Below are 25,020 nucleotides of genomic sequence, written 5' to 3'. Positions count from 1 at the left end.
CTATACGGAGATGCAAAATTTCCAACAAGTATAAAGACATGAGTGAAAACAGGCTTTGGGAGGAATAGAAAAACTTGAGATACTTCTAAATTGCTAAGTAGAATAAATGTTTTTAAGCATGAGATACTATTTACAACGCCACGGTCGTTCTGCATGCTAATCGAGTACGTGAAATAAGCGGTAAGTGAATCACTTGCAATTGCAGTCAAACATACGTTACACAAACGCAGTTGCTATTTCAGACTACGCACTAAGCTAAATTTATAGCTGCTCCTTAATTTTGCAGTCTGAGTTACGTTATAATGACTGTTTATCGGAATGTTCTCCCTCCAAAACATTTGTTCCCTTTTTATCTAGATAGCTGGCTTTTGTTTACCTTCTTTTTCTGAGCCCTAGAGGTATGACTTGCTTTTGTTTACCAGTCAACAGCACTGATTATGATTCTTCTCAGGAGTTTTCCTGAATTAAAGAAAAGTCAACATGCAGAAAGCCATATTAAGTACAGCACAACCCCATCGCTAGTCATGAAAAGCACTTGGCATTTATTAGCAGTATCATCTAAAAGTTATTTCACTGTTGAGTGGAATATTCACTCTCAGAACAAACCAATTTTTTTCCGGTATGGTCCTGAGAACAAGGAAAGGATCTAATGAGGTTTTTTCCCTTAAAGTTTGAAGGGTGCTTTTTTTCCACATCTCGATGCTTAACTCCTGTTCCGATTCTGCCATATGCCTGTTTCTCTCAAAACCTTCATCTACAAAATGAGGCTAAGTCCTACACTTTTTTTTAAATGGTCTAAATGCCGAGAGAGCCACTGAATAGAGAGATCAATAGTGTTAAAGCAGGAAAATATGAGAGTTAGGGCAGATGATAAATAAGTTATTAGCTGTAGTCTAATGGCTTTTTCAGGTATGGGCTTGCATGTATCACAGTGGGATTTCTTATATGACAAAAAGATTATTATGAAGCATCTTCACAGAATCACAGAATCACTAAGGTTGGAAAAGACCTGTAAGATCATCAAGTCCAACCATCAACCCAACCCCCCCATGCCCATTAAACCATGTCCCACAATGCCATGTCCACACGTTCCTTGAACACCTCCAGTGATGGTGACTCCGCCACCTCCCTGGGCAGTTTATTCCAGTGTCTCACCACTCTCTCGGGAGAGAAATTTTTCCTAATATCCAGCCTGAACCTCCCCTGGCGCAACTTGCAGCCATTTCCTCTTGTCTTGTCGCTTGTCACTTGGGAGAAGAGACCAGATCTTAGTGGAGTCCAGAAAGAATCACTCATGGATTTTTAGGCTTGATAGCTCTTAAATATCTAACAATGTCCAGTTATAATGAAGGGACTAAAATAATACATAAATATTAAGACAGCTTTGGTTCATGCAGCTGTTAAGGGTCGGTAGGAATCAGTGGGAGGAATGTTTGTTGCTGTAGGCGATGGTAGGGAAAAAAAAAAGAAATAGGTGTAAAAAGTTAGACCTGAATGAATTCACATGTTAACAAGAAATCCAAGATTTAGAAGGGAGAGGATAAAGAATCTTGATGTGTTCAGGAAAAAAAATAGCAAGATAATAATGGAGACAAAAATTTTGCTATGGAAGGAAGCTGGGATCAGAATGACTCACTGGTCCTTTCCCATTTTAATCTCCTTTTATGCAAGTTAAATACTGGTCACGCCAAGAGTTACACTAGTAACTTGTCAGGAGCAGACAGTTTTGCTTCAATTTGCATGTGCTTTAAATCACCAAACATATGCACTGCTGTAGTTACCCATATTTTAACTGGGTTGCTGAGTATAAATTGCAGCATGAGTTCACTAGCAGTAAATACCTGCAATCAATCAGATTTATTCCCACTCTAGGAAAGGCTGCTGGGGTCCATATATAAAGTTGACGGGAGAGAGAAATACTGCCTTCGGTCCATGCTATAGACTGTGGAAAATAAATCTAGGATCTTCCGATACGTCACAGATAAACGGAGATGTTATGAAAAAGACTACTTTGGGGAGTTTCATTTTCACCCCATCCCTTTGAATTTGGTGTCACTGCTCAGAATTACAATATATTTTGAAATATTTAACTGCCATTCTGTAATGACTCCCATATTCACACACCGATGGACACAAACATGCAGGGTACAAGCACTGCTAATATGTGGCCCTCCCAGAAAAAGTCTTGTATGTGAATCAGTACAAGCAGTCATGTAGATGTTCTGTGCGAGAAGGGCTGGTTCGAGCATAAATGTGCAGATCACGCTCTCAGATTCACTCAGAAATAACATGAGGAATGGTTTCTCTATGGATTCAGAAAACAAGGAGCTATAGGGGAGGGCTGTATGGAAGAATTCCTTTTCTCTTCCTCCTCTTGCCACCTCCCTCCCTCTTATTTTCTTGCTCCTACTCCGAACTCTAGGATTTTAATTGGAATTTGGTCCCCGATTTACTAAAAGCCATGCTTTTGAATGAATGCTATTTGGAAAGTGCCAACATATAGGTTTTATTTCTTACCGCTTTCATAGAGAGCCTGTAGGGCTATCACATTTAAAACTCTGGTTGCATTTCTCTGCCTGTAACTCTCTTGTGAACTGTTACTAATATGTATTTTAGAGAACAGTAAATAAAATCTGAATGAAGCAGGAGATGTGCTACCTGACATACATTTCTTGAGGAAACAGCAGACAGTGATGTTTGCTGGATCTGTAGCTTTTCCTCTCTCTAACGATTTTACACGGTGCGTCTCCATGGCTGAGAATTGTAGGAAGCTCCCCAAAAATGTGCAGTTGTAGAAAACTTGGATAAATAAGCCTTCCTAAATAATCGAAACCACTTTAAATGCATTAGCTCATTTATGTTTCAAACATATATAAACAGAGGGTTCATTTCTCCAGTGAAAACCCTTCTAAACCCTGATGCTTTACTGCTGTTGAAGTTGTCTTTAGTCCCCGAGTTTGAACAAACCATAATATATTGCTGCTGTGCAGGAAAAAATAAGTTTAACGTATTATCTGTATGATTTCATGCAGCCCCTACAAGGTACCCTAGATAGATGAAGGTTTGATGTAAGGAAGCAAAAAGGCATCAGCCTTGCATGCATCCACCCTCCAGGCTGGCAATTTCTTCCAGGTGTTAAAAAATTGAGTTTGTTCCTCTGAAAGAGCACTTCATACCTGGAAGCCAGCTCAGACCCCAGTGACACTGGTTGGAGATGGCACCTCCCTGCAGGAAAGCTAAGCTGGTATCATAATTTGAAGTGGCTTCTGCCCGATGTCAGGCAACTGTTGGCATGGAGCTGCCATAAATTCCCCCATGCTCTTCACCCAACATTAACTCACCCACAGACACCATGTTTCTGCGCATGTGGGGGGACAGTGGTCTCTGGCCCAAATCAACAGGGTTAAGCCTGTGCTGATGGTGAGCAGCGTGGCGGGCTTCCCAGCACCCTGCCCAACATGGCAGAGAGGATGGAAAGGAGCATCCAGAGCAAGATCCTAAAAGATTACCCAGATCCAGGATGAGCCAGAGCTCTCCATCTCTTCAACCATATCCCAGGGACAGAGGAGTCTCCTGGACGAAGCAATGGCTGACGTTGAGCCCTGTAGGAACAGCATTTCTCAGCTCTAGTAAATACAGAGGAGGAGCACAAAGGCATGGAGTTGGGGCTGCACTTAGGTGACGCCAATCCTGTGTGAGGCCAGTGATGATGAATGTGGAACTGACACCCCAGCCTGTCCCCTCCTCACTGAGACAGTGGCCACTAGAACAGCCCAAGCCCAGTCTGCTTCAAGTACAGCAACACTGCAGCCCCACACCACCCAACCCAATCCCACATCATCCAACTCCATACCTACTCCCACAGCCTCCTAACCCCACATCACCCAGGCCTGACACCACCCAGCCCCACACCTGGTCCCACAGCCACCCAATTCCACATCACCCAGGCCCAACACCACCCAATTCCATATCACCCAGGCCTGACACCACCCAGCCCCACACCTGGTCCCACAGCCACATAACTCCACATCACCCAGGCCTGACACCACCCAATTCTGTATCACCCAGGCCTGACACCACCCAGCCCCACACCTGATCCCACAGCCACCCAACTCCACACCACCCAGGCCTGACACCAACCAGGCCCGCACCTGATCCCACAGCCACACAACTCCACATCACCCAGGCCTGACACCACCCAGCCCCACACCTGATTCCACAGCCACCCAACTCCACACCACCCAGGCCTGACACCAACCAGGCCCACACCTGATCCCACAGCCACCCAACTCCACACCACCCAGGCCTGACACCACCCAATTCTGTATCACCCAGGCCTGACACCACCCAGCCCCACACCTGATTCCACAGCCACCCAACTCCACACCACCCAGGCCTGACACCACCCAGCCCCACACCTGATCCCACAGCCACCCAACTCCACACCACCCAGGCCTGACACCAACCAGGCCCACACCTGATCCCACAGCCACACAACTCCACATCACTCAGGCCCAAAACCGCCCAACTCCATAGCTGGTCCCACACCAGCCCTGACCCACACACACCACCGCTCACCCCCAAACCTGGTCCCACATCACCCAACTGACGGCCCTCACTCCCACCCCATCCCAGCCCCACACACAGCACCTCCGCCACCCCACCCAGCTCCCGCGCATGCGCAGTGCTGCGCCCGAGGCAGCGGCCACGCGGCGGGCAGCGCAGCGCATGCGCACCCGCTGCCGTGGGCGGGGCCGTGCGCTTTAAACAGCCCCGGCGGGCCGCTGCGGCGCATGCGCGGCGGTTCTGGCAGCGCGAGGCGTGCCATGGCGGCGGGCGGCCGGAGCTGGTTCCGCGCCCTGGCGCTTGGCGTGTCCTTCCTCAAGTGCCTCCTCATCCCCGCGTAGTAAGGAGCTTCCCCGGGGCTGGGGCGGGTCGGTACGGCCTGTCAGCCCGCCGGGGCGGCGGTTGGCTTCCACCGCCCCTCAGGGCGGCCGGGGATGGGGAGGGGGGCACGGGCCGGCGTGGTGCCGCGGTTCCTGAGGGGGCCCTGAAGGCCCTTATTGTGGGGAGGGGGGTGGTGCTGGAGGGCGCTGCCCCCTCGTCCTCTCGGCGCTGTGGAATAGCTTTGCTTTTGTGGCTGAAGGCGCTTACAGCCCATTCCGGCCGGCTGTTGGTCGGGAGGGCCTTTCAATATGCTGAAACATTAGCGCTTATTAATTTTAAAAGGCACTGTAGCTTTTTTCCTTAAAAAAAAAAAAGAATCAAATTGCTGTTAAAAAAAATCAGTTAGAACCTGGAATTTTGGCACTAATTGCCAGAAAAGGACGAGCTGTAAATAATTCTTGTCCTATAGTCGCCTGTATATGTCCTTGGCACAAAGTTCATGCAGCATCTTTGTTAACTGTTTGAGTTACTTGATCAAAGTCTTGCCCTAGAGCTGATCAGCCTGTGGTGGTGTGCTCTGCAATGTTTCTCCTTTAAGTGCGTGATGTGACTCTTAATATAAACCTTCTGTAGTTACTCCACAGATTTTGAAGTACATAGGAACTGGCTTGCCATCACTCACAACTTACCCCTTTCTCAGTGGTACTATGAAGTAAGTATGTGTTTGGAGGTTTTTTAACTGTGTATAAATTATAGGCATATTGGGTATGTCAGCCTATGTGAACGCTAGAGGAGAAAGGCTTTTATATGCAGAAAGTACATGTCATGGATACGGATGGTTGGCAGCTGTATAGCAGTGGTTCAAAAACATACCAGTCATGATTTGTTGGCCCTGTGTAGCTTTTAGTTAAAAAATGAGAATTGTTTGGGGCAGCTGCTAGTAGTTGTGAAAGTGAAATGGAAAAGACGGGTCAGGCACATGGAGTATTAGAAAGGCTGTGTAACACAGGAGCAAATTGAATGGTAGTCTTAAATTTAGTCTTAAATTGCTGCTGTCTTCGCTCTTGTCATTAATGATACACAGTTACCACGATAAAGAATGAATCATATAAATGGGTATGTATATTATGAAATCAATCACTGTGTTAAAGTTTTAAGCCTCTGCTGGTGCGCTACTAGCATGCATCAATTTTACTCTACATGAATCACTTTTAAGTTGATGATAGACTCAACCTACACAATTGGGTTTTAATCTATCTCATGATATCTCCTGGAGTTCTGGGATAAAGATCATAGTCTCTAGTACTCCTCCACATAAGTGTCTGAGAACTGTGTATCCAGGAGTAAACGATTGGTGTGGGTCAGAACGTTCTGACAGGCTGGTCCAATACTGTAAAACAAATTTCTGCGATGCCAGCATGATCCCAGTACCAAAGCATAGGATGTCTTCTGGCAGCATGACATAAGCATTTGGGAACACACATGCTAACAAATACACCCCATCCCAACCTTCTTCCTCTCCTATTTCCATAGCCAAGGAGTTAATCATTCGTCAGGACATAATAACTGTCCTTGTGGGAAAAGATCAAATAATACTATTTGTTGTCGATAAGATCTTAATTCTAATAAGACTTGTTGACTAATGAGTAAAAATAATTTTGAGACTGTCACAAGGCTAATTGTGCTGGTGTTTCCTCCAATGTAGACAAATATTTGCTGTGAGCTATTTTATTGAGATTTTTTTAATATTAGCCCTATTACTGTAAGTTGATATATCAAGAACAGACAGTTATATATTGGCTAGGTGCAGATTCACAAAACGATGTTTAATCTCTTTCTACTAATGAAGAGATGTCCCATCCCTCTACCAGAACTACAGAAAACAGCTCAAATCATGGTCAGCACCATATAGCTGGCTACTTTATTGTGAAGTAGTTTCTGTTAAATAGAGGCTACTGGCATGCTGATTTGCTGTGATGAACTGTACCTGAAGGACTGTAAACAGCACGGATTATGTTAAACTACTTAACCTTACTTTGTCTTTAGGCAACTTCGGAATGGACCCTGGATTATCCACCATTTTTTGCTTGGTTTGAATATGCGCTTTCGCACGTTGCCAAGTACTTTGACCCCAAGATGTTGGTTATTGAAAATCTGAATTACACCAGCCGTGCAACTATCTTCTTCCAAAGATTTTCTGTCATCTTTACAGATATCCTTTTCATATATGCGGTTCGTGAGTAAGTCTTAATGTTTTAATTTTAAGGACAGTGGGTAGTCACTAATATATGGACTTTTTCTAGAGTAACAACAAATAATTATTCGTATAAATAAGCGTGTAAATGCATGGAAATAGCAAAGTTGCTTTAACCTGTTCAAGGAGAAATTTGGAACACGCTGCTAAACACAAGATAACTTTTTGTTGTTCTTGGAGATGTTATTGCTGTACAAGTGATCAGATTTGTACGCATTCAGATGTTAGCTGCTGTTTCACATGTTACAAGTATTTTGTTTCTGTTGCTGGGTTCATTTTGTAAGACTTGCAGGACAGCTTGTGTGCACCCAACTGTTTCTTCCTGTTCCTTTTCTTATTACTCTGTTCTTCTAGACTAGAAGCGTAAAGGAAACTTGTGATAAAATGCCAGTATCACCTAGTATGCTAAGTCACTCCAGTGGTTTTGATATTCTTGATGATAAACTGATTATTCCAAGTCTAACTTAACAACATCAAGATTGTATGTGTGCCCTGACTTTGTGAAGCGGAAGTCTTTATCTTACACCTAAAGAGTAGGGGGGGAGACATGTTTTGAGAATTATGTTGCCTACCTTAACCTGTAAAGGTCTTACCTCATTTTATTCTATCTGCTCAAAATCTGTGGAGAAAGTTCTCTCTTGCATTGGAGCACTACCTAAGCTCCTTTATTTACTTTCTTTCTTTGAAACGGGCTAGCTTTGCATTGTGACCTTTTTTCCTTTTATTGTTTTAACTCAGATGCATGAATGAGCTGGCTTTCTTAAAATGGCTCTGCTAATAGTATTTCAACACAAATCATCTACAGCTTTTTAATCTGATCTAACTTTACCTTCAAAAATAATATGGACCATATGGCTTCACACTGAGCAGTAGTAAGATTTTTTTAACCAACAGAAATAGCTCATAATGGGGGGGGGGGAAGCCAGGAAGAGGTTAATGTCCGACTGAGGACCTTCAATACCACTTGGTACGTTGTATCCAGATGTAGCAATACGTTGTTCATTCATGAGGAGTTGATAGCAAACGGGTTATGACAACTAAATGGTGGTTATTGAATGTGATGCTTGAACCTGAGGCTAAGTTACTTAATATAAGCTTTAGCATGTGGAACATACTACAGCTATTGAAATTTAAAATCCTCTTTTTACTAAAATTATTCATGATGCTGACTTCTCTTGATGAATTAAGCAGGAATTTTATCATTGCCTTCCATGCTAATAGAATAGTTTTCTCCAGGTTAAGTGTACTTCTCAACTCTTAAAAGCAACAATGTTTTTGTTGACTGTTTCAATTAAAACTTATGTTTCTTCTGCCCTTGTTCAGGTGCTGCAGATGTGTAAATGGGAAACGAACTGCAAAGGATATCCTGGAAAAACCAACATTTATTCTTGCCGTTCTGCTCTTGTGGAATTTTGGGTTGTTAATTGTGGATCGTATCCTTTCAAACCATTGTGGGTTGTTTGTGAGTTTTCTAATCTGTTACAATGTGTGGTACAAACCCACAAGTATTATTAGCATTACTTGCAGTGATAGTACTGTTTGTGTTTCTGGGGTTAGTTGAATCACTTCATTTTCATTAGAATTATTATTTGGCAAAATGGAAATTGTTTAGTTTTTGGTCTGATTTGCCAGAACTGCAGGAGGACCAGTCTGGCAGCAGCATGCCTGTTCCTGCTGGCTGCTTCTCCTCCACCTGCCTACAGAAGTATTAGCAAAGAGCCTCTTTTTTCCTGGGTGTGGTTCTAGGTTTGTCCCATAGGAAAATCTCTACAAGTGTTTTGTGTTCAGGCTGTATTCAGTTGGTTAATGTTCCATGAGAATTAGCAAGGTTTTTTAAAGAGGATATAAAAATAACTCTGGAAAGTCCAATTATTGTGAGTCAGTCTTGACATAATGTGCATTGCTCTAGCTGAGGGGGAACAGAGGGGGGGGAAAAGAACAGTAATCCTTTTATAGGAAGAACTAGTTTTGTCTGTCCCAGTCCTTGTTTAAGTTGCCTGCGTACAGGTGGTAGGTGATAAGTGGGGGCTGTCGTCTCCATCCATTAAGCAATGTGAGGCAGAAACTAATATTTAAAAATTCAAAAAGTGGAGAATTAACCTTTTATTTGTTCTGGTTTATATCATAAATTGCATGATACGTATGTCGTCAGATTGTTACGCTTCATTTCATCAAGATAATGTACTAGTATTAGTAGATTTTGTGTCTGTGCTTACAGGTATGGTTAAGTAATGACTTCATGTCTATGTGAAGTGAATTTAAGGTTACTTTCTTGATTTAAGTTCCATTTTAATTTGAATTTATAGTTTATAAGTTTGAGTCTTCCCCAGAAGACTCATAGTAGTAAAGGAAGCTTGCTTTATTCCTTGACTCAAGTTCAGATATTCACTTTCAGTACAACGGCTTTCTATTTGGGCTGATGCTTCTTTCTGTTGCCCGACTATGTCAGGTAAACTCAAGTGGCTCTTTCCTGTTGTCACCATATGTATTTTAGGTGCATTAATTACCTTCAATATGATCAGCCCCATAAAGTGATTGAGAGTGACTGGAAGTTGAGGTGTACTAAACTGGATGTCTAATTATTTGTTGAGTTTATGGGAAGAGGAGTACTGGAAACTCACCATAATTGCTTGCAGATGCTGCAGTGTTGCGGTTTCCTGTGAGAAAGCTAAATTCTGTGTTATACCTGAGCAATGTGGCATGGTTTCCTGCCATCTTACCTTCTTTCAAGTCACCAGTCCTTAGAAAAAGTACCTCTGAAGCTGTGGGGAGGTGAGGTACTTTTCCAAGTATTGTGTGACAATATAGTTTCCTTCTCCATACTGGTTGTGCATAACACTGAGTTTGTAGTTTGAAGTAAATACTCATTTGTTTCTATGCCTATGATAAATGTTCTGTCACCTTAGGAGTACAACAGAGGACCATTAGAAGTTAGTACAAAGGGAGAACAAGTAGAAAACCTTGGGGTTTGTTTTCTTTTTCCTTTTAGAAAAGATACTTGGAGGGTGCTCTTCTTTTTGCTGTTCTTCTGCATTTCAAACACATCTACATGTATGTGGCCCCAGCATACGGCATTTACTTGCTGCGATCCTATTGTTTTACTGCAAATAATGCAGGTAGGATGGGTTTTTCCTTGCTCACTTTTGGGGGATTTTGTTAATTAGTGGGGCCTGGGGAAGACTCAAGACATGCAGATACCATCGAAATGAAATGGCTGTGGGTCAAACAAAAATTCTGCTTGGGTAGCAGAGTTGGTAAGGTCTTTAAAGATCTTTGAAATTTATTTATTTACTTATGTAAAATTCATGTTTCTAGGGAGTTCTTTATTAAGGAAAACCAACATGAACAAACTGCAGGTGGCAGTTTGCAGCCATGAGAATTATCCTGGATATGAAATGATTAGATAGCATCAGAAGCTATTCCAAAGTCCTCCTTCAAGTTTCTCTCCACTTCTTAGCACTGAAACGTGTCTGGTACTCCTCACGTGAACAGAGAAGGTACTTCTCTTGAAAGAGGAAAATACCAAAAGGCTGTATAATGCAGGAACTGCAATTTGGAAGAAGTCAATGCAAACTGACTGTTGCAGGAAGAACTGAATGTATTGCCATAAAAGGCTATATGCTGCTTTTGGATAGGTGCTAGCAATTCACTGTTGGCATGGAATGCTTTTTCTCCCTCCCCACTTGCCACAGTAACTGTTTTCATAATCTGTTTGCTTCTTGTAGATGGATCCCTGAAGTGGAGAAGTTTCAGCTTTCTTCATGTAACTCTTCTGGGACTGATTGTCTGTCTTGTTTCTGCTCTTTCATTAGGCCCCTTCATAGTGTTGGTAATAACCCCCTTTTTCACCCATTATTCCTGTGAACTGTTAGAAAACTGTGTTATATATATAAACAGTGTCTCATCTGAAGAGACCCATCTCTTTCTTGTTTTTTCTTTTCTCTAGGGCCAGCTGCCTCAAGTCATTTCACGGCTTTTTCCTTTCAAGCGAGGCCTCTGCCATGCTTATTGGGCCCCTAACTTCTGGGCTTTGTACAATGCCATGGATAAAGCACTAACAATTTTTGGTACAGTATGCTAATCTTGCTATTTGGTGCCTATTTGCAGATAGAGCTCTCTGGATTTTAGTCTTCCTTCCCCATTTGAAATGCAGGTAGTAAATTATGTTTTCAAGTTGCCTTAAACCGCCTGATTGTCTGCAAAATCCAGTGCGTGGTAAGTTTTTCCAGCAGTAGGCCAGAAATCAGTCATTCCTCTCTGAAATCATTCCTTTAAAGAAAAGACTTGGCCATGTACTTAGTTCAGCTACTTCATTTTCTTCATTAACATTTATCGGTTTGTGCTTTTTTATCTTTTGTTTTCAGGTTTAAAGTGTAACTTTCTTGATCCCACAAAAATTCCTAAAGCCTCAATGACAGGCGGACTGGTTCAAGAATTTCAGCATACTGTCCTCCCTTCCGTGACTCCACTGGCAACGTTAATCTGTACTTTCATATCTATATTGGTAAGAACAAATAATATTTTTTGAAACTTGATGTGTTTTGTCCCTAGTAGGTTTTATTTGATTAGCATGCACTTCACATGAATTTTAATTCTAGGGCAACAAATAAATTTTCTTTAGAAACAAAAATAAAAACAATTATTAGGATAAATGTGGAATTAATATTTTTATTGATACACAATATAAATTTCTTCAAGCATGGCTAAAATTATGGCCCGTGTCAGCTCTAGAACGGTTAAAAGATTGCTAAAAGCAATCTTGGATCAAAACTACTCTGCATGCTGAACTAGAAGTAACCTTTTGTGATAGAAGGTAGATGAACTAAGATATGAGTAGAGATACTGATGGAACTGTTAGGGCAGCTTATGGTGTTCCTAACAGCATGAGCCACAGGTAAGCCTAGTGTTCTTCACATGACAAGCAAAGCATTGAAGGTTCTTTAAGTAATTACCTGGCTACAGAGTCTTTTTCACTCTAATGAGCAACTAGCCTTTATCTGGAAAGCTTTGTTGCAACGCTTTTATGTAGTAACTTTGATAAAATAAGCTTAGTGGCTTAGATTCAAAGACAGTTCTTGCAAGACAAGTAACAGGGATTTGGCTGTAGTCTTTCAGTCTCCTTTTTCCCCTCCTGTTAAGCCTTAAGTAGAGCCTTAAGGCTCTACTCATACATCCAGATAGATACGGTTCCTCCAGCACATATAGTGCATGTGCCACACAAACACAACCTGGGTGCAGTGGTGTTTATTAACATTGAAAAAATCTCATTGGACAATGGCTTGTGTTCAGGATTGCCAGACTTTTCACTGAAGTCCTGTTTTTGCCTGTTGTTTCTAGCCCTCTGTTTTCTGTCTTTGGTTTAAACCTCAAGGGCCCAGAGGCTTTCTTCAGTGCCTTGTTCTTTGTGCGTTGAGCTCCTTCATGTTTGGCTGGCACGTGCATGAAAAAGCAATACTCCTTGCTATTCTGCCTTTAAGGTAAGTGAATTTTGTATGTAGCAGTTGGCCAAACTGAACCTGCAGCCACTTGTTGAGGATTCCTCAACGAGGATCACTTCGTTTTCAGTATATTTCGGAAAATGAACATGTTTATAGAATGCCTTAAGCTGTAAAGTTTTAGTGTGCTTCAAGTAAATTAATTTCAGGCACAATAAAATGTGGTTGCCTTTGCAACAGAATGTGGTGATGCAGGTATAGCATATGTAGGAAACTGGGGTGGTGTTAAACAGTATCTTTTATGACATACTAACACTGACTTGAACTTTACAATAGTTTGCATTGACAGAAGCTTTAAGTAGAGCTTTATTGGTAGTAGCTGATTCCTGTATCAGCTCTGTGGGGCACAGCAAAGCTTTGTACTAATTTAAAGATCGGAAGAACAGAGCGTGTGGTGTTGGGGTGATTAAGCAATCAATTTAGGAGTCTGATACACAGGCCTACGCACTACATACACTCTTTTGTGTCTCTTTGAATGCTGAGTTGTATTAAGATGCATAGTATACAGAAAATCTCTGTGGTTTTGATTCAGATGCTTGATTGCTGTTAGAATAATGAAAAAAAATCCCCCCAAACCCAAAACAAACCATGCTTGTGAAAGAATAGGGTTCAGACTTTAGGCTGCATGTGGACTCACAGCTCTTAAAAGAATTAATTTAGTTTACCCTTGAAGCCTCCTTTTCTTAGTGACAGCTTGGGAGCAGGCTTGATAAAATGTTTCTCTCATGTGACGTGGTGGACAAAAGCAGGCTGCTTTCTTAGTCTTTTGTTTCCCCCACTGTTATTACTGCATTTTTGCAGTACTCTTATTGCACCTGGAAAGTCCAAGACCTATTTGTTGTGTGTCTTGTGGCTTTGCCTTTTGAAGAGAAAAATTTAATTGGTTTGCCTGGCTTGAAGCATTTGACATTGCTGTCATACTCGAGCTTGGCAAGCATTTGTAGTTGATTTAGTTCTTATTCTCTCTGAATAGTTAAGTTTAGAGATCTACTCTGGCAGGAACAAATGTAAGAATAATGTAGTCTTTTAGCTGCCAGGCAGTTCAAGCCTTGATGAGTGCTGTGGTTCATATTTAAAACACTAGTAGCTTGTTCAGGTGCCAGCTGAGGAAAGGGGCCTTCTGCACTATGCTTGACAAGAAGACTACACAGTTTCTACCAAAAGGACTTAAAATGCCCATTTAGGGTAGAAATGAGGCTGTAGTTCATAAGCTGCCTGACCAGTATTGCTGCAAATGTTTTTTTTCCTGTTCAAAGGTTTAGTGACGCTTAAACTCTTGAAGTGGGAATTGTGGGAGGGAGGGAATTAACACTGGAAAAACAAAAAGAAGAAAAAGTAGGGATGACAATGTTGGCAGCCAGCTGGCAAAGGAAAAAGACCATTTGTAGAAAACTCCAGGCCTTTCTGATGTCTGTGTTCAGTGGGTATATGGTTTTCTGGGGGAGGGTTTCCTGGCTGATTTTTCTCCTTCACTTTTTATCTCTGAGGCCACGTGGTTTGGAAGCAGGAGATTCCATCAAAGGTCCAGTGTCTGGAGGGACTGGGGTACTATGAAACTCTGTGACCTGTTCTTCAGTCTCTTGTGAATTGTGTAGTGTTTTGCTTAAATTAAGTTTCTTTGCTAAAAGACAAAAGCATAACAAATTCTTGTCATTTTTAGCTTGTTGTCTGTTCAGAGAGCGAAGGATGCTGGCATCTACTTGATTCTGACCACCACAGGGCACCTCTCACTTTTTCCTTTGTTGTTCACACCGCCAGGTAAAGTGTGTTCCTTTCTCTGCTTTCATCTTACTGCTTTGGGGTTTTTTGCAGAGCTGACATGCAGGTAATGGTTTTGGATTATTTCATGCAATAAGTTGAAAGTTGCAAGAGGCTGTATGTCAGCCTGTTTCCATAAATATAAACTCTCCAACTAGTGGAAAGAAACATTGGTTTAAAAAGCTGTGGAAGAGCCGTAGGCTTTGAGTTGAAATAGAGATGGGAAATAGTCATAGTCAATACTATTATGCCTCATTCTTCCACAGTTATAGAAATTTCCCCCTGTCTAACATAACCATGTCATACAAGTGATAAAGACAATTTGAAACCACTGTTTTCCAGCTGACTTATCCAGCTGACTGCTACTTCATGCTATCAGTAATGTGTTTAAGCTAAAAAAAAATCACACAGCAGCATCAGTTAAATCTATGTATAGGGACAGATTTGTCTCTGACCAAAGGCGGTTCCTTCCTTCCTCCGCTGCCTCCCCTTTCAATTAATCAAGGGTCTGTTTGCTTCACTTAAACCTTAGGCCTTCATAGCTACGACAGCGCTATAACTATTGCATAATGGTTGCCACCCTTCTGGGAGAGTTCAAATCCAGACACTCGCACTCTTTTGGTCTGATGCTGCCTATTTGCAATAGCAAAGCTGCTGCTTTGAGAAATGGGAAACTTCCTCTGCCTCTCCATTACTTAATTTTCATCTACCATGCAACCTAGAACTAGACAGCATTGAGCTATCTAACTAGATAGTGTTGTCACATTTGTTTTAAGCATCCCAGCCCAGTAATTTCTGATTTAATTTTTAATAGTAAAATCTTCTTTGCAGTGCTATCATATTGTAATTATAATCAGTGTGTTCAGTACGTTTATAGGTAATTGAAGTAAGTGTATTGCAAATGCTTGGCATTTGCTTTAGTGAATATCTATGCTTATTTTTAGGTGTCCTAAGCAGTAAAATATTTATTTCTGTTTGGAGAAAATAATTAAGTTGGGCAATGCATGTGTGACGAATAGGATTTAAAGATACTGCAATTTATATGGCAAAAGGTTTTTATAATTAATCTTAAAAGTACGTTATGTTCCTTGTATTTCAGAACTTCCAATTAAAATACTGCTTATGCTGCTGTTTACTGTTTATAGCTTCTCTTCGTTGAAATCTCTATTCAGGTAATTAAAGAAACTTGTTCCCAAAGCCAAGAACAAAAACATTTCTTCTGTCGCTGGGAACCGTGTTGTTGTAAGGGGCAAACAGCGCAGAAAACTGATGCTGAAGTATCAAATTGAAGTGTTACTAGCCAAAAGATGCTGCTGCCTCTGCTCTTCTCTCAGGAGGCAAGGCTTAAGTTAAGATTATTATAGCACATCCTTGTTATGTTTGAATTGACAGCTACCCAGTTAGTCCCAGCAGGCTCTAAATCCCCACCTGCGTGATGCACTGTTAAAGCACAAAGTTGTAATGTTCTAGCCTGTGAGGATTTAATTCAGTATTGGAGCACTTTACTACAGTGAGTTATCTGGAGATTGTTTGTCTCTGCTAGCAGTTACAAATACTGCTGTGGTTTTTTGCAGTGGTACTTAGTATTTTCATGTGTGGAAGGGGGAGGTTATAAATAACATAAATTTACAAGCTGTAATTTGTCAACAAATCTCCTGCAAACACTTTGGTTCTCAGAACATAAAATCGCCCAAATCATCCTGTGTATTTTTACAGGCCATTGATCTCTTACCCGCTTGACCAAAGATAACGCTTATCCTTATAACCCCTGTAGTGTCCACTTTCAGATTTCCTAAACTTTTCATGGCAAAGCCAAACTGTAATGAAGGATGTCAGAAATGCTATAAACCTGCATTCACTACCTCAGTCATCTGCTTTTTGTACGTCATCCTCTTTCAACCAGACTGCTTTTTTCCCCCTCGGTGTTCCAGAGTTCAATCATTCTGTCTCAAGAGCTCTAACTAAAAACCTCTGTAGAAGCTTAGTTTCTGCATAGAGATGGAGCTTTTGCAAGTTCCTTGTTCCTAACTTTCCAAAACAAATTCCTTCCAGAAGAACATGAATTCCCCTGCAAACTACCTGCAGTCAAAACCCTACCACCAATGCCCTTTGCAAGAGAGATTGGCTCATACATCCTACAGAAAGCTTGGGGGAAGGGGGCAGCGGTTAAGATAAATCTGACATTTCCAGTCTTTGGATGTAGAACAACTTCCATGGAACAAACCTGTGTGTGAAGGTCTCTGTTCAGTTGTTTGCTGGAATGATGTGAGGTGAAGCAGAGCGGCTGCTGGGATTTCTACTTCAATTCCAGGGCATCTTGGAACTTGGTGTGAAAGCCATGTGATAAGGAAATTAGCTGTACCCTGTTATCAGGGGTTTTCCTACCGGAACTCTTTAAATTGTTATTTAAAGCCTTATTGTGAACTAACAGGGGATATTCTTTGCACTGGTCACCAGTGATAGCTGAAAAACAGAACAGTTATTTTTAGTTAACATCATGTATTTTAACACTATCTTTTTTTTTTTAATTCATCTGACAGGAGAGAGAGGCCTCTCCTTAACTGGCTTGAAACAATCTACCTCATCCAACTAGTGCCTTTGGAAATCTTCTGTGAAATTATATTTCCTCTGACCACCTGGAAGCAGCACTTTCCTTTTGTCCCTCTGTTGCTGACCTCTGTATACTGTGCTCTGGGCATCACATACGCTTGGCTGAAGCTCTATGTCTCTGTCTTGACCGAACGAATTTCTGTTAGACAAAAGGCCGAGTAAAGCCGCAGTGTTGGGACCAGGCCCAGGTTTACGGGGATTATCCGGCACGGTCAGGGGTTCTCACAAGGACATACAACTCTTGATAAGACACAGCGTATGTGTACCATCGCCACGAGGTGAGGTTTTTCTTCCAGCACTTCTATACTGCCCAACGAGGATACCTCTGATCGGAAGAGCTCGTCACAACAACATGGGGTGTGGGGAGATGCCACTTGCCGTGGATAAACTGTGAAGCTTAACAAGGTCCAGACTTGTGTCCTGAGGGAAACCTGCCCGGCTTTCCCATTACTCTTGGTATTTGAATAAAAATTGCTGTGGCAAATTACAAGGGATCGTTGCTGTGTAGAAGAGAGCGTTGTAACTGCATTTTGTGGAATATGTAAATTAAAAACTTGATATTTTTTGTTTGAGCATTTTTTGTGTTTTTTTAATCTCAGTCTAAGCCCTACTTTTGAGTGACACCTGCACAAGTAAGGATATAGTGTCTAGCTGAAAGCTTGTCCTGAGGTGCTTTGTCAAACTCTTAAACATCTGAATCTCAAGCTTTAAATTAGTTGCTTAATATATCTGTGTCCCTGTGGTCTCCTTCTTTCATAGTCTTTGTGAAGAGGCTTTAATATTCTTGTAATCATACTTATTTTTGTAGACCAGATTACTAAATTGAGGCGTGCTTCTGAAAGGAAGAATTGTTTTAACACCATTAAACATATCAGCTAATGTAGCTGGATAATCGTATTTATTTGCAATTCATGTAAAAACTCTGCAACTGTGACAAAAGACCAAGTGTCCACAGTTGCTCTAGTAAACTAAGGAAGAGGTATACAGTGTTGTGCCTCTGCAGAATCATGTACCCTTAAAGATGACAGTCACCTACAGCTTGATGCAGTTCATCATTGTACTTTTTTTAAAATCTATATAACTGTCCCTAAAAGATTTTGCTCTAGAAATGGGGGTCTGGTCTGGCTTGGAGCCCAGTGCTGACACATGAAACTGGGAGGGGAGAGGGGATGGAGGGTTTTTTTTTCCCAGCAGTTCTTAAACTTTCTTCCATGTTAGTTGAAGAACATGCCCCCCCTCAGAAGGGATAGCTCATGGGATGGATGTGCTTTTTGTGTTCTTTGAATATTTTGGATGTTAAAATAGAGCATGGCTCTTGTTAGGACAGCGGGTGGGACAGTAGAGTAGTTGCTGTGGCCGTTTGTGTAACCAAATATCTTGCACATCTAAACTTTTCACAGCCGGTGAGCTCCTTTTCAGACTTCTTCATTCTGGTTTTCATGACTTGTTCATAGTTTCTGCTTTTTCTACTCCATTAACTGCTTTGCCACGTTCTTTTTAGCGGCTGTGGCTGCTGGCAGTGCCTCAGTGCCACTTCCACCTGTGTTCTACCTTCGGTTGAAGCCTCAGACCTCTGGGCAGGGGAGGGCATCCACAATGCTCATATTTATCCATCTATAGGTGCCGTCCTGCGTAGGGGAATGGTAATATCCCAAAAAAACCCTCTCCTGGCTCTTTTCCAGCAGCCCCTTTGCACGCGGAGCCAGAATTCTCCAAGGACTCCTGCTTCAACCTTGGCATCTCCTCCTGAGGAGCGGTGACAGCCCGACCTTCTCCTGTGCGGAGAAAAGCAAAGCAATAAATGTTTAGGAAAGAGGCTGGGAATCCTTTCGGACCTGTGATGTGTTCAAACGCGGTTTTTTAATGGTTATGTCAATCCCGGTAGTGTTGCAACTGGTTTAATGTGATTTTTATAGCAATAAAAAACCCCTAACAACACACTGTAGGTGTTAGTCTTTAATCTGTTGGGAGGAAGAGCTCTGAAAAGGAATTGGGTTTGATTTCAGGGTTTAATTAAACCCTTAATTTAATTACAGACCGGCCTGCCTGGCACTGCGCAGGCCGCGGGGCCGACCCGCTTCACCCGGAGCCCTCAGGACTGCGGGAACCCCCCCGCCACCCCGGGGAAAGCCGCCCGATCTGGGAGGGTGGGTCTGTGGGCTGGGGGGGGTTGGGGTTTTTTGGTGAAACAACTAAAAGCGGGGACGGGGGACGGCGGTCAGGCGGAACCCGAGTGCGCGGCGACGGGCGCGGCGGAGGGAGCGCGCTGCCGCACCGCTCCGCCCGGTCACCTTCTGGCGGGGCGGCCGCCATGGTGTTCCTCCCGGACGAGTCGCGGTCGCTGCCGCCGCCCCCCCTCCTCAACAAGGCCTCGGCCTGGCTGGGTCTGGCCGGCTGGGTGGCGGCACTGCTGGACAACGGCTTCAACTACCGCCCCGTCATCCGGGCCGGTGCGGCGGGAGGGGTGGGAGGGGAACGGGGGGGAGCCCTGAGGTGAGGGGCCGGGGGGGGTGGGAGGGGGAGCCTGAGGGGAGGGGGTATGTGGTATTTCGGTCGCTCTGAGGGATATAGGGCGGGAGTGAAGGGGAGAGGGCCCTGAGGTGAGGGGCTGAGGGGATTAGGGGGGTTGAGGAGGGGTGTATGTGGGATTTGGGGTGACTCGGGGGGATATGGGGCAGGGGGAAGAGGAGGGGGCCCTGAGGTGAGGGGATGGGGGCGTTAGAAGGGATTAGGGGGGGTGAGGAGGGGTGTATGTGGGATTTGGGGTGACTCGGGGGGATACGGGGCAGGGGGAAGAGGAGGGGGCCCTGAGGTGAGGGGATGGGGGCGTTAGAAGGGATTAGGGGGGGTGAGGAGGGGTGTATGTGGGATTTGGGGTGACTCGGGGGGATACGGGGCAGGGGGAAGAGGAGGGGGCCCTGAGGTGAGGGGATGGGGGAGTTAGAGGGGATTAGGGGGGGTGAGGAGGGGTGTATGTGGGATTTGGGGTGACTCGGAGGGATACGGGGCAGGGGGAAGAGGAGGGAGCCCTGAGGTGAGGGGCTGAGGGGGTTAGAGGGGATTAGGGGGGGTGAGGAGGGGTGTATGTGGGATTTGGGGTGACTCGGGGGGATATGGGGCAGGGGGAAGAGGAGGGGGCCCTGAGGTGAGGGGCTGAGGGGGTTAGAGGGGATTAGGGGGGGTGAGGAGGGGTGTATGTGGGATTTGGGGTGACTCGGGGGGATATGGGGCAGGGGGAAGAGGAGGGGGCCCTGAGGTGAGGGGCTGAAGGGGTTAGAGGGGATTAGGGGGGGTGAGGAGGGGTGTATGTGGGATTTGGGGTGAGTCGGGGGGATATGGGGCAGGGGGAAGAGGAGGGGGCCCTGAGGTGAGGGGCTGAGGGGGTTAGAGGGGATTAGAGGGGATGAGGAGGGGTGTATGTGGGATTTGGGGTGAGTCGGGGGGATATGGGGCAGGGGGAAGAGGAGGGAGCCCTGAGGTGAGGGGCTGAGGGGGTTAGAGGGGATTAGGGGGGGTGAGGAGGGGTGTATGTGGGATTTGGGGTGACTCAGGGGGATATGGGGCAGGGGGAAGAGGAGGGGGCCCTGAGGTGAGGGGCTGAGGGGGTTAGAGGGGATTAGGGGGGGTGAGGAGGGGTGTATGTGGGATTTGGGGTGACTCGGGGGGATATGGGGCAGGGGGAAGAGGAGGGGGCCCTGAGGTGAGGGGCTGAGGGGGTTAGAGGGGATTAGGGGGGATGAGGAGGGGTGTATGTGGGATTTGGGGTGACTCGGGGGGATATGGGGCAGGGGGAAGAGGAGGGAGCCCTGAGGTGAGGGGCTGAGGGGGTTAGAGGGGATTAGGGGGGTTGAGGAGGGGTGTATGTGGGATTTGGGGTGACTCGGGGGGATATGGGGCAGGGGGAAGAGGAGGGGGCCCTGAGGTGAGGGGATGGGGGAGTTAGAGGGGATTAGGGGGGGTGAGGAGGGGTGTATGTGGGATTTGGGGTGACTCGGAGGGATACGGGGCAGGGGGAAGAGGAGGGGGCCCTGAGGTGAGGGGATGGGGGAGTTAGAGGGGATTAGGGGGGGTGAGGAGGGGTGTATGTGGGATTTGGGGTGACTCGGGGGGATATGGGGCAGGGGGAAGAGGAGGGGGCCCTGAGGTGAGGGGCTGAGGGGGTTAGAGGGGATTAGGGGGGGTGAGGAGGGGTGTATGTGGGATTTGGGGTGACTCGGGGGGATATGGGGCAGGGGGAAGAGGAGGGGGCCCTGAGGTGAGGGGCTGAGGGGGTTAGAGGGGATTGGGGGGGGTGAGGAGGGGTGTATGTGGGATTTGGGGTGACTCAGGGGGATATGGGGCAGGGGAAGAGGAGGGAGCCCTGAGGTGAGGGGCTGAGGGGGTTAGAGGGGATTAGGGGGGGTGAGGAGGGGTGTATGTGGGATTTGGGGTGACTCGGGGGGATACGGGGCAGGGGGAAGAGGAGGGGGCCCTGAGGTGAGGGGCTGAGGGGGTTAGAGGGGATTAGGGGGGGTGAGGAGGGGTGTATGTGGGATTTGGGGTGACTCGGGGGGATATGGGGCAGGGGGAAGAGGAGGGGGCCCTGAGGTGAGGGAATGGGGGAGTTAAAGGAGGAAACAGGACAAGAGGAAATGGCCTCAAGTTGCGCCAGGGGCCGTTCAGGCTGGATATTAGGAAAAATGTCTTTCCTGAGAGTGGTGAAGCAGTGGCAGAGGCTGCCCAGGGAGGTGGTGGAGTCACCATCCCTGGAGGTGTTCAAGGAACGTGTGGACGTGGCATTGTGGGACATGGTTTAGTGGGCATGGTGGGGTTGGGTTGATGGTTGGACTTGATGATCTTATAGGTCTTTTCCAACCTTAGTGGTTCTGTGATTCTGTGAAAGGGGGCGTTACGTGGGATTTGGGGTGACTCTGTGAGGGCTGTAGGGGCAGGAGCGAAGGGGAGGGAGCCCTGAGGTGAGGGGTCTCTTGGCAGGTGCGGGGATTGGGGGTAATCGGAGGGGGCTGGGGAAAGGGGCATCGCATGAGGGTGGAGAGGATTTGGGGTGACTCTCTGCGGGATGGGGGGGGGCAGGAAGGGGAAGGAGCCCTGGGGCAAAGGCAGGGGCCATGGGAGGTCTGCAGGTGAGGGTGCTGTGGGGACCCACCACGGCGGCAAAGCGAGGAAAGAGGAACCGGGGCGTGCGGGGCCAAAGTCTCTGGGGGGACTGCAGAAAGCAGGGGTCCCGCCTGGGGCTGGGAGATGGGCTGAGACAGGGGGACATTCCTCTTCCTGCTGCAGGTGTTCACCGCCAGATCCTGTTCACTACCGTGGGATGGTTTGTTGGCTATTACCTTGCGAAACGTACGGAGTACATACATGCCAAACTGGACAGAGAGATGTTTGAGTATGTCAGGCATCACCCGGAAGACTTCAAGGCAGCAGGTATAATAAGTTGGTATTTTAAGAAGGACCTCAGTCTGCCCTAACGTGCTGGTTAGTAAGTGCTAATGTATGTAAAGATGTTGTTGGGCTGCATGCAGAATCTGTTCCTTTTCTGGCAAATCGTACTGACCACTAATTCTTTCCTGCTTATTCACAGTCTAAATTGCAACAGTATAAAGGATTTTATGGTATGACAATAGATATTTTTATTGAGCTGATCAGCTGCCTTGATGACCAACTCTTCCTCCTAAAAGCTTATTTACTATAAAAGTGGAAGAGCCAAAAAAAATAAGAGTAGACCAAACATGTGCCAGTGAAGGAGAAATAAAGTGACGAAAATTAGAAATGATGGGTTTTATTCTTGTAAAATCACAATTTTACTGATTATTCTTGTAAAATTGCAGTGCATAGCACTGCAATAAAAATTAGGACTACTCAGAAAATAAGCAAGGCAGGTGAAAAAAGAATAAATAGAAATGTCAGGAAACCTGAAGCACCGTTGGCTCTTGCTGGCTTAGAGCCTTGGTGAAGAACAGCTTTTTACTAAATGCGGTCACTAAGCCCAGCAATGCAATGGCAAATTTGGGTGAAAATTGTCTATTTTCTAATAAAATATAGTTAGGTGACTCTGTCTGTTGGATTATAAAACACATTATGCCATTTCGGAAGGAGTCTGTAGAAATAAAGGACTGAGTACTGGCATCTCTTCACACGGGTCTGCAGTTCAGCCCTATGGAAAAAGAAGTTAAGCATTTAGTTAATGTGGCAAGCTAATAGTTCGCTGTTGGAAAAAACAGGTTTATGGTGTCTTTGTTAACCTTAAGACTTAATATTAAAAGTCTTCAGAATCGATCTCGAACACTGAATAGGTTTTCCCACTTCTACCCCTTGCCTCTTGCAGAAAAGAGAAGAATAGGAGAGCTTTTGGAGGATTTCTACCCGGTTCGCTGAGGATTTCTCCAGCGGCGCCGTGTTGCAGGATGCATCTGCTGAACTAATTCCGTACCGAGAAGTTCAGTGGGCTGGCTGTAACTGTTCAACCGTCCATGGCTTGGAAAATGAACCGTTAATCACTTTCGTGTAATAAAAGCTATGATTAAATACTCAGTGGCTAATTATTTGTTCTTCTACTCCATTATGGTGTATCAATATATAGATGACGGATATCTGTAATAGGATAATAACTTTGATTCACCCCTTTTTCAGTTATTTTAATTGTGAAAATGGAAGATTGTTCATGCAGTATATATCCTATTAAAAAAAACCCAGAAAGTAGTTATATAAATTCCTCCTTTTTATTTCTCCTTGGCGTTTCTCCTAACTTGCGCATGCTCCGGACCAGCCCCTGTAGGCACTGTAGCCAAAGTCTCACTGTGAAATTAATTCTGTCCCGCTAACAAAAATAGATTAATTAATTCCCTAATTAATTCCCTCTCTACATTTTGCATTCTTATGTTGCTTTTTCTTTGCTGGGGATCAGGATCCAACCTTTTGACTTTCTCACGTGGTTGTTGGCTCCCGAATCCACATACTGAACCCAAACGTGTTCCAGACGCGCTGAGGGTCTGCAGCTCTTCTGAATTTCCTTGCGGGGTGCTTGGCGCCTCTGGAGCTTGAAGCACTTCCAGTTGTATCTAAATGTTCAAGGATGGAAAGGCAAAAGAAATGTTGAGGCTACTCCTGTTCTGAATGTTTTTTATCGAATTACCCATCTCCTGCGCTGGTTGTCAGCATCTGCCCTGGCTTTCTCCTGCACTGCCACGTTCCCCGTGCGTGCTCGGTGCGACTTTCTGCTCTCTGCAGCATCTCAAAGCTCCTTCTCGAGCGCCTCTTCCCCAGGGAAGCCGCTCACTGTGCTCTGGGTGCCGTTAATTGATCCCTGCTTTCAGCCTGGTGCCGCAGCGAGGTATGGGAGGGTTGGGTCCCTCTCCTTGCCTCATCACCAGGGCCTGATTCTGCTCCCAGGTGATGTTGCAGCAGAACGTCAGCGCTCCTTGGATCCGCTGGTGAAAGCGATCACGCCAGCGGAGCAACGCTGGCAGCCACTGCTGTGGCCGCTGGCTCACCTCGCTCTGTGCCCGTCCCTTGTGGGGCCTCTTCTCTGCTAGAGGGACAGGGACGAGTGTCCCCCTGAACATGCCACATGTCAGGGCTGTGCGTTCAGCAGGTCCACGCCTTTTTTCTGCCCAGAAAATGGGGATCGCGTTTTGCTGCCATTGCTGTCAACATGAGGAAGAAACTCTTTACAATGAGGGTGGTAAGATGCTGGAACATGTTGCCCAGAGAAGTTGTGGATCCCTTGAAGTGCTCAAGGTCAGGTTGGACGGGGCTTTGATCACCTCAGTCTAGTGGAAGATGTCCCTGCCCAAAGCTGGTTTATGTGAAAGAGGAAGACAACCATCAGCTGGATTAAATAGTGACCAGGGAATTATGAAAGGGACTTCTCAAACCAAGAAGGTGTCAGCCTGAAAGGAAGCACGCAAGCTCCGAGCGTGAGGGAGAGACCCTGGAGGGGCAATGGCAGGAGGCAAAGCCTGTTGGACACCGCCGAAAGCAGCCCTGCCGACATCCCAACCTGCGCCCGGGCCCGGT

The 25,020-nt window shown here is 45.3% G+C and overlaps 2 protein-coding genes across 2 annotated transcripts; both read left to right on the top strand.

The window, feature by feature from the left end:
* The first annotated feature begins 4,826 nt into the window (after positions 1-4,826).
* ALG8 (ALG8 alpha-1,3-glucosyltransferase) lies at positions 4,827-17,242 on the top strand. Its single transcript, XM_059820133.1, has 13 exons — positions 4,827-4,906; positions 5,521-5,599; positions 6,934-7,127; positions 8,465-8,574; positions 9,523-9,590; positions 10,131-10,257; positions 10,867-10,970; positions 11,088-11,208; positions 11,506-11,645; positions 12,479-12,618; positions 14,297-14,394; positions 15,494-15,566; positions 16,935-17,242. Exons 1-13 carry the CDS (start codon positions 4,827-4,829, stop codon positions 17,164-17,166), a joined length of 1,566 nt encoding a protein of 521 aa, XP_059676116.1. The 3' UTR covers positions 17,167-17,242.
* Positions 17,243-19,308: 2,066 nt separating this feature from the next.
* Positions 19,309-23,531, top strand: NDUFC2 (NADH:ubiquinone oxidoreductase subunit C2). The gene is made up of 3 exons (XM_059823851.1): positions 19,309-19,454; positions 22,285-22,428; positions 23,330-23,531. The coding sequence occupies exons 1-3, from the start codon at positions 19,316-19,318 to the stop codon at positions 23,377-23,379; spliced, it is 333 nt and encodes a 110-aa protein (XP_059679834.1). The 5' UTR covers positions 19,309-19,315; the 3' UTR covers positions 23,380-23,531.
* The last annotated feature ends 1,489 nt before the right edge of the window (positions 23,532-25,020 follow it).

This window comes from Gavia stellata, chromosome 1 (assembly GCF_030936135.1).
Source record: "Gavia stellata isolate bGavSte3 chromosome 1, bGavSte3.hap2, whole genome shotgun sequence".
Classification (NCBI taxonomy): domain Eukaryota; kingdom Metazoa; phylum Chordata; class Aves; order Gaviiformes; family Gaviidae; genus Gavia; species Gavia stellata.
Note: the sequence above shows the minus strand (reverse complement) of the source record. Positions and strands in the feature narration are given on the sequence as shown.